The following is a 16,372-nucleotide window of genomic DNA, read 5'->3' as shown; positions in this document are numbered from 1 at the left end:
CAGTATCTGCTCAGAGAAGGTATAATCCCACCCAAGGGTGAATCATGCTGTGGGGGTGCAGGCCTGTGGGCTCCTGCATTTCTGAGAACACACCCTTTGAGCAGAAGGTATTGAAGAGGGTGACAAGAAAAACGTTTAAATGCTGATCAACCCGCCCAAACCTCTGAAAAGGGAGTTGCAGTCATGCTGAACCTCCCCCTGCGCCCCCATGTACTTTTTTTATCCCGTCACCCCCCACATGTGCTCGTTTGCAGAGCTGAGCAGGCTCTGAGGAGCAGTAGGTCTCTGCCTGCTGGTGCAAACAGGTGCTGAAACCTGCTCCAGAGACCCCCGGGTGTGGGTGTGGGTTGGGGGTGAGGGCTGTGTTCGTATTTGCCTCCTTTCCCTGGCTTCTGAAAACAAACAGCAGTGCCCTGGAGCCCTTGTGGAAACAGGTCAATGTTTGCTTGGCTGTTGCACGTAGGTTGGGTTTGTGCAGGCACCTCGTGCCGCGCAGCGCTGGTGTTCGGCGGGAGAGCCTTGCATGCCCTGCGGTCCTCTCCTTGCCAGGCTCTTGCTAGTTCAGCTCTGGGCTGCTGTTGAACAAAAGGGCTGGATGCTGCGTGCCCTCTCGATGCATCTCTGCAGAGGAACCCTTGCTGTGCGAGGTGGAAGCTTTGCCTCTCAGGCTGGGGCTCACAAACAAAGCCAAACCATTCCGGGCCCTCGCTACGTGGCTTCGCTTTTTGCCTCTGTGGGTGCCAGCCCGCTTCCGAGGTTGACCCGCTGATCTTACTGGCCTCGGCACAAGAAGAGTTTAAGATGTGCGTTTCAGTTTTCTTTTGGAAAACCTTTCTGTAGGTGCAGACGTAGCTCGGAGACCTGGCTGTGGGTGCTCTTGCAGGAGGGCTGCTGTGCTGCGGGGTTTTGCCCGGCGTCTCCGTGGTTGACGGTTTTCCTGTTTTGCAGGGTGGGAGAAGGAAGAGCCTGCTGGAGTCTCGGAAATGCCTATGTCTCCCTGGGGAGCCATGAACAAGCTTTGCACTTTGCAAGGAAACATCTTGAAATCTCCCAGGAGGTAAGAGAAGCTGATTTGGATCGGAAGGAATCAGTCCTCCATGATGGGACTTTATTTTACGCCAATAAGAGATATTTAATGTAGTTATTCTCTTGCTGTGTTTGCTCTGGAAAGCCCTTGTCTATGTGCTTTTTCAATGGTGTCTTTAGGAACTGCAGAGCTTGGCTGGAAAATATCCTTGTTATGGGAGGCTCCCAGCCTTCCCCTTACTTACAGCGAATTTATTTGCTCTACGTTGCTCTTCACTGTGATATTCCTGGGTGAGAAGGGACCTGGGGACTAATTGTCTGGTCTGCTCGCCAAGGTGTTGTGAACCCAGCTTGGTGCCCAGTCTGTCAGCGGCACCCTCCGTTCCTGAGCACGAGGCTGGGAGAGCCTGACTGAGATGGACCTTGTGAGTCTCGCTGTGCCCTGACCCAGTTTGCTGGCAAGTTCGGTACCTGGAGAAAACGAGGCTGGCTTCTCCCCAGTGGCTGGATGCTCTAAACCTGTTTGTGTTTGACAAGTTATTTCCTCTCGGTGGAGCTGGCAGGGGTGATGTGGCAAAGTCTGGCTTTGTCCTGCTGCAATCGATGCCTGATGCTGGATGAGCACAGCCTGCAGCTCTCACCCCGCACCGCTGCTGCAGCTTCTGGGGGTTTCAGCTCCTCTGGTTCTCGCTGATGGGCTTGCCCAGCTAGGCTGCAGCTTTCCTGGTGCAAAAACACACGGCGATTTTATGTGGCTCAGAAGCGCGGAAAGCAAGAATTGCGTTGCTCGCTCTTTCCAGTGCGTTGTGAGGAAATCGGCCGTGGCCTCTTTAGTCTTCCCCAGCTGAAGAAATTGCCCTGTTGAAGCACTGATTGAAATCACCACATATAAGTGCTTTGTGTGTTCTCACTGCCTGTCTATTAGGTTGGCTAAATCTTGGGGTAGGGCTGACATACCGGCCTAATTATGTGTTTAATTATACTCATCAGACGCTCAGAAGAAACGCTGTTCTTTGCCCCTGTATGTTTTAGGACAGATTAACTTACCCAGCTTTATTCTGCGAGAACTGTTGCAGCGCCGATGACTCGGAGCAGAATGGCAGCTCGTCGATGTGCAGAGCAGATGAGGGGTGATGGGAACAAGACAGGAGCAGGATTGGTCCTGGGGACTTTTGGGAGGGTGGAGGGGAAACCGAATGGGGTGCGGCGGTGCGTGGTGTTCTCGTTCTGGGGTGACGGCTGTGATTACAGGGTATGTCGGGAGAAGGTTACCAGTGGCAGGTGGCTGATGAACTCCCCCACATCATTAATTATGGAGCAGTGCGGAGACTTGTCCGTTTGTGAGGAGAAACTGCATTAGCTTCTAGCAGCTAGTGATTCTGGTATAAAGCTGATCTTTTATTTTAGCCTTGGGAATCAAACGAGCTGCTTGTGCTGTTGTGGCAAACATTTAGCGTTTTGCCTGGGCGAAACCTCGTGAAGTTAAACCTTTGCACACCAATGTTTGTAGCTCACTTCCCATCGCCCTTTTCCCAACCTACCAAAAAAACTGACAGTGGCTTTTGAATCCAAATGAAGTCTTGGGGTAACCACGCTGGAACCTGCTGCAGGGTGATCGGAGGTTCCTGAAAATTTTCAGCTAAAATAACAGATGTGTGCCTAAAAAAACCTCGGAAGCTGCCCCAGCTCTCAGATGCTGCACTGGAGCACCTTCTGCATCCCTGCACGTGCATCGGGCTCCTCGGAGACGGAGTCATCTGAGCTGAGGGCAGAAAGAGGGCTCTGCTGTGGTGTGTGTGGTAGGTCCTGCCTGGGATTAGTGTCCTGCCAGAGCGTTCCGTGGATGTTAAGAGCCCCTCAGAGATGATCTGGAAGGAGTGGATGCCAGGGAAGCATTTAACAGAGCACCAAGGACTGCGAGACCTAACCAGGACATAGTAATTTCTCTGGAGATGATGTCAACAGCGAATCTCTCGTAATTGGCAGGGGATTTGTGCCTGATGATAAGCTGTTTGATCTGCCTCTCTTTACTAGTGCTTGGGGATTTGTCATAAATAATGTGGGGATTTATGATTTTGTTCTAGGATGGCTCACGCTGCAGTCGATCTTGAAGGAGCGCAAAAGAGCAGTTACAAGGCGTTTAATGGGTTTCTCCAAGGGAACAGCCAAGGTCTTTCTCTGTAACAGAGGCTGCTGTTCCTCTGAGGATTACAGACTGTTTCCCAACGACCTCTCTGTGTTCACCGGTGACGTGCAACACCGTGATTTTCTTGTTCGGTTAAACTTTGAGACATGGCCTACGACTTTCCATTTTAAGTAGTGGGAGTTGTTGGACAGGTCTCTTCCCGAGTGTGTGACATTGACTTCCTTGGCCTCAGGCCAGCGAGAGATGGGAATTTGGAAAAAATCTGGTCTCTAAAAAGATTTTTGGAGTCTCTTGTGGGTACATCACTAGGAACAGCTCAAAGCGGTATGGATCTGAGCCAGGAGAGAAGGGCTTTCAGAGCATCCAAGCCCCGAGTGAGACACTGCCCACGTGGCTGGTAGTAGTGTGGATGTCTGGTGCTCAGTAACTATGGAGATACTGGAGGAAGGGGACTGAGAGTTTCGGGGCTCTCTGTCAAGCCATACGTGGCTACAAGATGGACCAGACCTGCACATTTACCTCTTTCCCAATTCCGTAGCCGTGGGCGAGCTGTGTCCCCTCAGCACGGAGCTCCGCAGGGCTGCCTTTTGAGCTGTAGCCAGTGCACAGCCCAGCACGCGCGGACCCTCTTCCAAATTACCACCGAGGAATAGTTTGGCAGAGTTGCTTTGGTGTGGAAAGCTGGGCTTGTAGGGTCTCTGAGCTCTCTTCTGGCTGGGTACGTGTTTGCCTTGATATAGGACTGGCAAACCCTTTTACTAGGGACTGCTTGCTTAGAGCGTGTTACCTTTTAACCAGCTGCCCCGTTGGTTTTCACCCTGTAGATCGGGGACCGGAACGGTGAGCTGACAGCGCAGGTGAACGTGGCCCAGCTCAAGTCAGCCCTTGGCTTGGGCCCCGGGGACGAGGACGTGGGTGCAGCTCATCGCTACTCGGGCTATGAAGCACAAGGTGAGTTCCTGGGCGATTGCTGGCCATGGAAAGGTCTCGTGAAAGGTGTGGTCTGGTGCTTCGGGAGAGGAGATGTTTGCAAGTGGGCAGCATGGGAGGGAATATGAATGCCAGGGCAAGATAAGGCTGTTGAGTGCCTTGATCAGAAAGGAGACTGCAGTGTTTGCTCTGTGCTTCCCAGAGGCTGCAAGGGCAGGGAAGGATCTGCCCCAGGAAGGACACAGAATGAGTTAATGGAATTAATCTGCATAGGGAATGAAATTCTGCTTGCCGAGCAGCAAATCGGCTTTTGTCTCTTTTAACACTCTGCAGGGCCCTTTTAACTGATCTGTTTGATAAAGCGAGCTTTCAAAAGGTGACTGGCAGGGATTTTTGACTGCTTTCATTCTGATTAACGCCCAAGGAACAAGCCTTACAGCATGGGCTTGACAGCAGATTATGAGCATCACCACACTGGGATGCTGCCTCACCCCTGGAACACTCGCAGTGATGCCCAGCTTGGGAAGAAAGACGTGGAAAGGCTTGGTCACAGCAGACAAAATGGCTTTACTCACCGCACCGGGCTCTGGGTTGTTCTGCCTCTGCTCCCCGTGTCAGGCTGCCAGCCTGGTGTGTGTCCCCACCTGGGGAACCGTCTGTCTGTCCTGGACCTGCCCGCTGCAGACATTTGGGGATGACTGGCATGGGGCGCTTCCAGCTGGTTGCTCTGTCACTGTGGACAGACTTATTAATTCACATGGACGAAACTGCATCCCAGGAGGTGCTGACTGATTAAATATGACCTTGTTAGTGCTGACACGGTTTCTCAGGTGGCATGTTCTCTTTCCTGTAGGAAGGACTGACGTAGAGAAGATGATGCTCACGTTGAGGCGCCGTGTTCTGGCAGGGAGAAAGGCTGGCTGTGCGTGTTTGCTCTCGGTATTGATCTTGAAGGTGTAGCCTGATAACGTCAGTGCTGAAGCTTTTCCTGAGAAGCCAAGCTGTGGGTGAGGGAGCCAGCGTGTCCTGCCGTGCCCTGTCAGGAGCTGGGCTGTTTCCTCAAAGTCCACGTGGGTCACAGTGGCTGCCCCAGCCTGCTTTTGCACATCAGCACCATCTTCACAACTTCTGGGAAAAAGTATTAGCTGGAGCCTTGAGTTTGTTCCTGGCACCTTGTTAGGGCCTTCCTTTTGGCAAATTATTTTACTCTGAAAGAGGAATAGGAGATTAACCTTGACATTGCTGCTGCTCCTGGGACAGAGCGAAGTGTGGAGGAAATGAGCTGGTGGGATGCCAGATCCCTCGGGCTGGGGAATGGAGGGGGGCAGGAGGAAGGGCAGTGCCAAGGACTGCGCGAGCAGGAGAGCGCTACTTGCCAAGAATCGTGTGACTGGATGTGTGAGCGTGTTGTGCAGTGGAAGGGGTTGGGCCAGGTTTATCTAGGAGGGATACTCTGCAGCTCTGGCCAGATTGCATAGCTGGGAGGGCACAGCCTTTTCTTAGCTGAAAATAATTGGGGGAAAAAATAAAACAGGGGAGTCTTTGCTCTTGTAACAAGCTCCCTGTTGAATCTAGGCGTGAATGCAACCTGCTGGGGACTGCTCCTGCTGCAGGCAGGACAGTACCTTGGGGCTCAGGGAGGATCCTGGTCTGAGTGGAGCCCTTCTGTCAGGATTGCTGAGCCTGGTGTGTGGCAGTGTCCTCCACATGGGTGGTGGCACAGCCTCACCACCTCCCTGGTACAGCCCCATCAGCCACATCTCACAGCTGAGAGCACCGCAGAAGGGTCAGGACTTTTGCTTAAGGCACGTGGCAAAGCTGATCGGTCCCTGGGCTCCACTCTGAAGGTGAGGCAGGGCAAGGCAGATGCAGCATGTGGCCCATGAGCTGCTCTCTATCCTCCAGATCCAGATGTGCCTGTGATGTGTCAACATCTGGAGGTAGGAGAGCCAGAGCCAGACGGGTCTGTGTGCGATGGGCAGAGGGGCTGAGAGGCAGCGGTCACTGGAGGCTGCAGCAGCCTCGTTAATCTGTGGTGCCATTGCTCACGGTCCCAAGACTGGGGCTGTTGTCAACAGAAGGACAAAGTATTCCCTGGAGAAAAAAAACAGCAAACGACTGGGGCTCGTGGTGCGGGAGAGGGAAGGACTGCAGGGCCTGGGGCAGGTTCCCTTCTCCAGCTGGCGGGACGCAGGAGATGCTGCTCCTGGCTGGGTCCTGGGAACGTGCTGGGAAGGTTAGAACTGGCTGCCCAGGTGTTTTGTGGGCTGGGGCTGTGCAGCCGCATCTTGCTGGAGGAAGGGAGTGTGAGTGTTGCGGTGCTGAGCCACGTGCTGGCTTTTACACGTGCGTGTCAGGTGGGAAAAGTGCTTGTCCCTGTCACATGGAGATTTGGAGAGAGGTTGGGTCTGGGACAGCCTGTGGAGAGAAGCCAGGCTCCCTTGATTTCTCCTTAGCTTATTTTTTTTCCCCCGCCGGCTTCAGCTGTTTTATTCTGAACTTCAGTGGAGGATAAGAGAGGCCACCAAATGTGCCTCTGAGCACTTGAGAAGAAAGGAGATATATTTAATGGCTGCCAGTAATTTTGGTACCCTCCTGTGCACCTATTAAATGATTAGAAAAGTGTAATTATTTATATTATTAATAGCAGCAATTTACAGCAAGAGGAACATCTGTTTCTGTAATAGGAAGCAGGTGAGAGAGTTGAGATTCAAGTTGACTTCTGAACCAGCCATGCCTTTTGAGGTCGATGAATCTCATGGTGAGGAGAGCTTTAATCTTTATTTTTTTTCCCCCTTCATATTATTTTCCCCTGCTTAAGGTTATAAAATGGCTGTATGTTCATAAGGATGCTAAAATCATCTGATAAGGCAGATGTGTTATAAAACACATTAGTTTTGTTAAGGACATAGAATAAAGTTTCACAGCAAGCTTGAGTTTGGGGAAAATCTGCTGTTGGCTGAAAAACCCTGAGCCAGACCGTTAGACTGTGATGTCCTTTCTGTCCCTGTGATGTCCTTTCCAGGTTCCTTTTGCCTCTGAGTCTTGGGCACTGCCCTTCACCAGGGACCTGGGGGTGGAAGGAGCATCTGATGTTTTCCTCTGCTGTTTTGGCTCCTCTTGCTGAGCTCTTTGTGATTTTAATTAATATTCTGAGAGCAATTGGACGTCAGAAGGCAAAGCTGGAGGCCAGGGAAGTGGGGCAGTGCTGCAGAAGCCTTGTGAAAGCAATGACCTTGTCAAGCAATGCAAACACAGAGAGCTTAAAGCAACAAACTGAAAGAAGCTAGAAGAGCAGCTAAAATGTGAAGCAAATAAACAGAGGTGGTGTCTGTTTCTCTGAACAGCCAAAAATGTGGCCCTGAAAAATGGTGTTGCCCTCTTCGAGTACAGAATTGAGTACTGGTGTGCAGAGAGGGGCTCACCCAGCACCAGAGGCGGAGCAGCCCAGGCCAGCCCCAGTGCCTCTCCAGAGTGAAAACTGACTCTGAGCTGCTTTTCTTTTGCTCTCAGTCATCATCTCGGGTGGCAGCAGTAGTGTTAGCAGACCCTGAGCACACCTCTCCTGGCAGCTGGGTGTAGGTGGGGAGGGATGCAGGTGTTCCAGAAAGCGTTGGCACAGAGAGATGCTTTCAGAGCGTTGTGAGCTGGCTCCTGGCATGGTTTCTCCGCTGTTTGCAGTACACAGGCACCGCTACCCAGCCGTGCTCCACAAGCTGTGAGGGCAGGAAAGAACTCAGCTGTGAGCCTGACTTCCCCAGCTCATCTCTACAGCTGCTGCTGGAAAAGGAGAGGCCGGGAGCCCCCGTGCTGGGTGCTGCACATCCCTGCGGGAGAGGCGGCCGTGCTTCAGGTCATCTTCTCAAGTGGTGAAGGGAGCAGCCGAGCCTGGGCGGACATGAAATCCCACTGCTTCCCGAGCAGTGACCAGCTCTGCGTGGTTTTGGATGTGGGTTGTCATGTCCTCAGTGCGGTTTCAAGCTTGCATTCTTCACAGGAGTCTTTGAACCCTTGGATCAATTAAACAGGATAGAAGAAATCTGCTTTTATGTTTCCCAGCCTGTTTGTTTTTGTTTGCTTGCTTGCTTTAAATACCTTTTGAAGTATCTCAGAAGTGTTTAGGGCTGCTGCAATAGGCTAGTTTGACCAGCCCTCTATTGACGCAAAGCGGGGAGGCGGCAGGGCCGCTAACCCCTGCCAGCCTGTTCATCGGGCTGGGGTGCTGCCCAGGGACAGGGATGTTACATCTCTGTGGTTTGCTCAACCCTCCTGCAAAGGACTGTGCTGGATGTGGCCATCTGAGACCAGCGTCTTCCTGATGGTGGGAGAGCCCTGCTCACCGGGGCTGTGATTTCAGCGTCCAGGTAGCGTTTGCCTTCAACTCAGCAGATGGGTCTGTGGGTCACATCACTAATGTCTTCACCGTGGAACCTGCCCTGCGCTTACTGGTCAGACTGAGTAAGCACAGTAACTGAAATTGCTTAATATTAAGTATCCTCAACTTTATATGATTTTTCCCGAGAGCTGATGGGCTGCAGCTCAACATTTTTTCATTCTGAAAATGAAAGCCTGAGGCAGTGCTGGTTAATTGTACCTGCTTATGCAGGGCTTTGATGGATGAGGTTGTTGACTGAAGCAGGGTAGCGTTTGGCCAAGCGGAAGGCAGAATTCAAGGTAGTCTGTTTGCTTTCTTGTGCTCTAACAGGTGTTTGGTGGAGCCTTAGCTTCTGAGCTCAGAGAAATGCTGATGCAAAAGTTCCCTGGGCTGCCCAGTAAGGCACCTGCAGGAAGGTGTCCAGAAAGACCCAAGTCTGTGATGGTCCTTCTGTGAAGCTTAAGGGAGCAGGGCAGAAAGGCCAGGAGTGCTCCTTGCACAGGGAGCTTCTGGTGTGAAGATTTAGGACTTCTAAAGGATGCCTATTTGTTATCTTTATGGTGAGTTTTTTCTAAATCTAAGTAACCTCTGCTGTTACAGCTGTTAAATCATTCCAGCAGCACTGATGGGGGGGATGAACCTCTGAGTCATTTGGATTTAAACCAAGTAATTTAGCACTCACTTCAGATTGCCCCAGTATTGGCTTTGTGAAGTTTTAGAATAAATTTAAATGCTTTGAGAAGAATATTTTAATGTTCTCTCATCTTGCTCTGTATCTGAGCCTCTTTCCCGGTGTCAATGTAAAGTGCAGCAAGGTTTCTCAGCTTGCAGCAAAGACTCCAGAACTGGAGGAGAAGATACTGTGCTAATGAGACTCAGGTGCTTGTTCTGTCTTGATGCCAAGGGAGACTGCAAGTTCTGGAAAGGAGGATGAGGAAGAGGCCAGCTCTTGAAGCCTGTGGCAGAGATGGTACAACGTGGCTTATGGCAAAGCCATCCATTAAATCAAGGGATCTCACTGTGGGGAGAGTAACTTCTTCAGAAATTGTCGGATCCTGCTCTGAGCTGGGAGACGTGAAGTTCCCTTCGGCTGCTGTTCCATGTTCCTGCAGCCATCCCAGCTCTGGTGTGTGTTGTCTGGTTCCCAAATGCACTTTCCAAAGGTTGGTTTCCTTTAGTAGCCCATGTGTAGGAGATGCCTGTGGTCATGATGATCTAACAGTACAGGATTATTCTTAAGAACAAGATGTCTCCGCTTACTGAATTTTCTTGCAGCACAGAGCAAGAAAGGGACCAAGAAAAAAGTTCTTTTTGTTTCTCATCCAGCTAGGATTACTTTCTGTCTCCTAAAGCTTTTTGGATGGATGACCATGGTCTGCGTTTTAGCCCTTCACTAAGCAAGGCAAGGCCAGACCTTCAGCGAGAGTCACCATTATCTCTCAACTGGCCTCAGGAGCTGGACTCCTTCATGCTGGGGCAAGGCTGGCAGGGACGAGCACTTGGACAACAGACCTTTGCTTAGCAAAGAGCCCTGGCAGCTTGTAGAGACAGAGCTCGTGATTCCAAAGCCGAGAAGTGCCTGGCTACTGCCCGAACCACAACAGCATCCAGGAGGAGGGATCAAGTGTGTTGCCCTTCTTTTTAGAGGGTTTTACTGAGAGTGTTTGATCGCTGCAAGGCTCTGACGTGAGTTGCTCTTTCTCTTGCCCTCCCTGAGCCAGTCTGCAGGACACAGCTGCTCTAATTGGGCTTGTTGAGCTGCTGGAGGTGTTGGCTGTGTTAATCGCTGTGTGTCACTTTTACAGCTCAAACCGGGTTTCTTTTTGATCACTGCTTGTTCAACACAAGCTGGAAATGGAAGATGGGAGGTCGTGAGGCTCTGTTATACGCTGGCAGAGAAAATCCTGCTCTTAGAAGAAAGCCAGGTGTTCCTGCCAAGCTTTTCACACCATTCTTAAATTAGCCCCGAGGTTACATGCCTCCTCCCAGCCTGCTCCACCCAGTTCAGTTTATCTCCCAGAAGATCCTCCTGTCCCCGCAACAGTTAATCTGTTAAGCAGATGATTGCCTGGAGGGAGGTTTTGGTTATTGGAGCAATGCTAGAGGAGGCCTCTTAGCATCCCACAAGCTCCAAGGCTTGTATTTGACTGTCTGTTAGGTGTTGCATGATTGGGTGCTGTGCATGTTCTAGATGCTTCAAATACACACCCTTACACAAATACACACCGAAACACACACCCGTATCCTGGGCTGCGTCAAAAGTGTGCCAGCAGGTTAAGGGAGGTGACTCTGCCGGATGAGACCCATCCGGGGTCCCCAGCGTAAGGATAGGGGGCTGTTGGAGCGAGTCCTGAAGAGAGCAATGAAGATGATGGGAGCAGGAGCACCTGTCCTAGGAAGACAGGCTGTGAGAATTGGGGCTGTGCAGCCTGGAGAAGGCTCTGGGCAGACCTTATAGTGGCCTGCCAGTATCTGGAGGGGCTGCAGGAAAGCTGGGGAGGGATTGCTTACAAGGGTGTGTGGTGGAGGACAAGGGATAACGGCTTTAAGCTGAAAAAGGGTGGATTTAGATGAGATGGAAGGAAGCTCTTCATCGTGAGGGTGGTGAGACCCTGGAACAGGTCACTCAGAGAAGATGTGGATGCCCCCTCCCTGGAAGTGTTCAAGGCCAGGTTGGATGAGACTTTGAACAGCTTGGTCTAGTGGGAGGTGTCCCTGCCCAAGGCGGGGGGGGTGGTGGAACAAGATGATCTTCAAGGCCCCTTCCAACCCAAACCATCTTTGACCCAAATTGTCAACACTTTATTTGCAAATAAGCCTTATTCCAGTCTGCTTAGTTAGAGAAAAGCTAATGCCCATTGCACGTGGGAGGGGAAACTGGAATCCAAGATGTGCCCAGCATCGTAGAAATCGGTGACATTTCATAAGGCTACAAGGTGCAGGGTCGCCTTGTTACACAAAGATTGCAGCTTTCCTGAGCTACATTGGTTTTTGCCTCCAGTGGGGGCAAGTAACTCCTTTGTGCCTTCTCTGTGTCCAGGGAGGACTTTTGGTCCAAGTCTTACTACTTCTGCAAGAATGTGAAGGTTCTTGAGGCACTTGATCCAGAGCATCTCCTTACCCCTCTCGCCATGCGAGCAGCCTCTGTGCTCACTGCTCACCCTGAATGCAGTCAGTCAAATGTCAAGGAGCTCCTGGCTGCCAGGTAGATGTGCAATATTGCTGTTACTTTCCGTCAGTTGTTCATCTGTCAGACTGGATTCTAGACAACGTGGAACTCGGGTGACACACAAGCAAAGCATCTTCTGCCAGATGAGGCAGATGAACGCCTTGATTCAAAAGTAACATCTCTCTAAGACCACATATTGTGTATACTTTTTGAATAGGAATAGTTTTGCCGTGGAGAAAAGAAAAACTGCACAATTGTTATTCTGGAGAAGGTTTTTGCAGCGCTCAGGATGTGTCTGGAAGGTTGGTATTTGCTCAGCTGTGTGCTGTCTGTGTGCCAAGGAACACAGCATGTTGGAGCAAACACGCTGGAGCCTGATCGTCCCAGCAGAAGAGGTTTCATTCCTGTCCTTTTGGCTCTCGGTTCTGACTGTGGAGAACTGCGGATGGAGGGCCCTGTGTGGGGCCAAAGTGTTCCTGAGGAAGTCTGATGTGACACAACATTGAAAACAACCCCCCCACGGCTTCCCCTGGCCCTTAGCTATGGGCTGACTTGATTATTTTTATGTCTACTATCCTTTTTGTTGCAAGCCATACCTGCTTTTGTCTAGATTGTGCAGCCAGAAAAGTCCTCAAATAAGTGACAGGGAGAAAAATGTTATTCTGCCCATCTAGCTGTATCCTCAGACCCAGGAGGGGCCAGAGCTGTCAGGATTCCTCTGGTCCTTTTCCTTCCTGAAGGATTAGGATCCTTCCCCTGGATCGACACCCAGCATTTTATGGTGCAGTCAACATAAATAACTGATATTATTTGCTTTCTCTATTCAGGGAAAAGTATTGTTCTATCCCAGTAACAACTGGGAAAACAAATGCCAGCATTTATCATGCAAGTGCTGGCAGTAATAGAGGTCAAGTGGATTTATAGTGCCAGAATCCATTATGTGTTTGAAGACTAATTAAAGCCTTAAATGAGATGCTTGTCCTACCAGAGGCTGCTCTTTTTTTTTTTTTAATTTATTTTTTCCCCTCTCCTTTCTTTCCTTGCTGCTGTGCTTGCTTCCCCCACCCCCCTTTCTTCCGTGAAGAGCTTGCTGTAGTCATGAAGCACTGGTTTGACAGAGCCTCCCTGATTAGATGTCAGGAGCGTATGATTTGAGATGCTCCGCGAGCAGCCGGGTTGCTGGACCGTATCTCCACTGTCACTTCTGAGCTCAGTAGGGTTTACAGACCAGTCTTCTGCCCTGAACGACTGGCTGGCTGGTCTGATTTAATCATTGAGTGATATTTAGAGCTGTCTGCCAAAATCAAGCTTCTGAAACGCTGGGGTCTGTACTGTTGTGGGGAGGCTGTGTCCTGGGCTGGAAGAACTCCCCCAAGAGACAAGTTAGTGTCTTGGTTAATACAGTTACAAAGAGAAATGACCTTTTTCCAGAAAATATAGTAAGTGCTTATGCCAAGAGTCATTGTGTTCTTTGGGGGGCAGAGCTTTGCTCCGTGGGGCTGCGGCTGAGCTGCTCAGCCAAGAGCTCTGGGTGCAGAGCAGAGCCGGTGTTGGCCGTGCGACCTTTCCCTGCTGGTCTTCTGTGGAGTCCACTGTCAGGTTTAATTCTTCTTCCTCTGGTACAGCCACCCCAGAGGCATGGAGCGTGCTGCCAGCCTGCAAATAGAACTGTCGCTCGATCTGCGTCGGGGAGAGGTTGCTTTGTCTCAAGCAGGGATGGAGCAGGCAGCTCTCCAAGCTGCCGGAGGTGGGGGAGAGAGCCTCGGAGTTATCAAAGCACATGTCAGCCTGATGAGAGCTCCTGACAGGGCTCCCTGAGTCGCTGCTACACATGTTCTGCTCGATCTTGTCAACTCCGAAATCTCAGGAGTGCCAGCTGGGTATGGAGACTGTCCGTAGAGGAACAAAGCTGCCCACCTTGTCTTACCCAGCTTTGTCCTACTGCAACTTTACATGGGGTGACCCCCGTGATGCTTCCTTGTGTTTTTCTGTGGCTACATCTCATTTTGTAGAAAGGTGCTGCTAGAGGATTTTGCTACGTGAGCATTTCTAATTGCACCCTAAACCCCAAGGTTTTGCCAGTTGAAGGGCCTGCCTGTGTGGGAAAACCGTTAAACTTGCCTCAGGAACCAAACTGCAAAAGCAAGAAGTTAAAAAAAAAAAAAATCTAAAAAAAAACCCCTCAGACCTTGGCTCATGGTGGTGTTGAGATTATGGGTGGAGGGGGGTGGAAGAGATTTTGAAAAAAAATATTGAAAAAAAACGTGACAAGCTTGAGCAGTGAAAAGAACAACATCCGAGAAGCTGCAGGAAAACAGGACATGAATGCAGCCAGTCAGTAACGTTGCTCAGCTGATGTTCACAAGAAGGTTTCAACTTGCTCTGTTAGAGACCTCAGTAAACCTTGAGGACAGAGAGAGCATTTAGAAATGCCCCTGAGGTTTTCTGTTACTCTGCAGTAGGCTTGGTAAACATGCCAATAAATACTGGACAGGGAGAGAGAAAAAGTCCTTCCAGAGGAACAGAGCCTGGTTTTCAGCTGGTCAGTCTTCTCCGTCCCCGCCGGCTGCTGCTGCTGATCGGCACTGGGGAGAAAGAGGCAGAGTTGAACTTTTTCTGAGTATTAGGCAGTGCTGCAGGTATTTCTGGGGAATAAATAATGTGGAGGAGGCTGAAAGTTACATCTGAGGGAATGTCCCGGTCAGAGACAGAAAGTTAACGGGATTCCTTCTGTCGTGGGGTGCTTGTGAGTATACATGGAAGTCTCTCTGCCCTCCTGAAAGATGAGCGTGTGCGGTGGAGCGAAGGGGAGAAGCTCCCCAAGCGCAGTGGGAATTGCCTGTGATAGCCCCGAGCCTCTTAATTCTTCTGGCTGCTCGTTTTAACGGTTGCCCTGCGTGGGGACTGGCTCTTGCGAGGCCAGCGCGTGGCCCCAGCGCCGGTCACTTTTTCTTCTGGAAGAAAATAGCTGAGGCGGACGGCGCTGAAGCTGAGTTGGTAACTCCTAACTTCCTTCTCTTTTAGCTCAACCCAGTGTGGAATCTACATGGTAGTAGGAGAACACCAGCATCAGAACAACCGAAAAAGACAAATTGTTCTGCATGCCCTAATTGCTGGGGTAGTCTCAGCTCACTATGTATATTGAATTAACGAAGGGAAAGGCGGGTTTTCTCAGATCGGAGATTAATGGTTTCTGGCCGGCAGTTTAATGCTGTTGCAAATGTACAAAAGCACCTGAGGACGAAGGTGGATAATTAACAACTTTTCAGACTGTTGGAAATGATGTGTTTACCTAACCAGACACGCTTTGCTCGTTTCTTGCTTTCCTAGAAGTGGCTGTTAAAAGCCGCTGTGAGGCACGCTCGCTTCCAGGTGCTGGCTTCACCTCTTGGGCAGTGCTTGGACACCCAGACGTAGCACCCCCTTAACCGTTTTACGTGGCTTTTGTCACAGACTCTCCATTCGTGAGACCCTGGGTTGCTGGTGGGAGCATGGTGGAGCAATGGGAGCTGGGTGTGGGGCATTTTGCATCTCCCACTGAGTTGGTACAAGACTGGAATTAAAAATGACAAAATCACGAGCTCTGTCCGAGTTGTTGAAGGCAGCAAAGTCTTTTTTTTTTTTCCTGCTTGCCCCGGCAACCCTATGTCTGAACCCACACCAGAGTCAGCAGCAGTCGCTGACCTTCTGGGATCAAATCCTCTTGTTGCTGAGCTGCTGCCAAGCGAGTGACTGGCTTTGCAGTGCAGGAGGTGATCAAGTTTAGTAGAAGCGGCGACTGCTTTTCCTTACGTTTTTTCCTTGTCCTCTGTGTGTTCACATTAGTATCTGTTCTGTGCTGGTTCGCTGACCCTGATGTGAGTGCCTTTTTGCATTTGAAGCCTACTAATGAAATCACCTTAACGTGAGGCTGGTGCTTACGTGCTTTTTGGAGTAGAGAGACAGAAACATGCAGAAATATTTTGCATATTTGAGTCTTTGTGGCTGCAAGAACTAAACTATTTTCAGGTAGCAAGGGGCAGTGAAATTAGCTTTAGGACGTTTGTAACTAAGATGTGATATGTGTGCCTGACCCTCAGTGAAGTCCCAGCTGATCTGAGCTTGTCTTACGTCTCGTGAAGCTGAGCGAGGCTGAACTTTGCAAAGCAGCCGTGTCTTTGGGGTTTAGGTGCAGCTGTGATCCCATCTGCAGCCCTGGCTGAGCTGGATGTGTGTTAGCGCAGGAATCCCTGCTACCTGCCAGCTTTTTCCATTTAATCCTCACTGAATCTGCTTACAGGCAGTCTCGAATTGTTTTATGGATTTTGTGCCTTCTCTCTCGTGTCCTGTGAGCAGCTCAGTGGCACCCTGGCTTTGAACAGGGTCTGCTGTTCTGCCGCGGTGCTGTCAGCTGGTGGTGGGAAAGGGGCGAATCTTTAGGTTTGGCGAGTTTGCTGTTGCTGGAACCACACAAAGCTCGGCGGTTTCCGTTCTCAGGGCTCAGCACGGGGGGGAGTTTCAATTCCTACGTGTTCATTCCCCCTCCCCCAGGATTTCCCCTGAAGCTGGGAAGTTGTCACGGGACCTCGAGTCCAAAGCTTTCATTTCTGCCCGGTTGGGTGTTGCTGGCGTGGGCTGTCACGTGGTGCTCAGCTCAAGGGGACCTTCAGGAAAGATCAGGGAAGGAGAGCAGGAGAGTGAAAGGGCAGATGTTTTCCCAGATGTGGTGAGGGTATCCCAGGGTAGT

General features: G+C 50.7%; 1 protein-coding gene across 1 annotated transcript in view; it reads left to right on the top strand.

Annotated features, from left to right (window-relative positions):
* The window catches only part of GPSM1 (G-protein signaling modulator 1), a 55,434-nt gene that overhangs the window by 7,365 nt on the left and 31,697 nt on the right, over nucleotides 1-16,372 (top strand). The window contains 2 exon segments of the mRNA XM_009875965.1: nucleotides 949-1,057; nucleotides 3,997-4,123. Of these exon segments, the coding sequence (XP_009874267.1) occupies nucleotides 949-1,057; nucleotides 3,997-4,123 (236 nt within the window).

The sequence above is a fragment of the Apaloderma vittatum genome, unplaced genomic scaffold (genome assembly GCF_000703405.1).
Source record: "Apaloderma vittatum isolate BGI_N311 unplaced genomic scaffold, ASM70340v1 scaffold12929, whole genome shotgun sequence".
Classification (NCBI taxonomy): domain Eukaryota; kingdom Metazoa; phylum Chordata; class Aves; order Trogoniformes; family Trogonidae; genus Apaloderma; species Apaloderma vittatum.
This window is presented reverse-complemented; position numbering and strand designations above follow the sequence as displayed.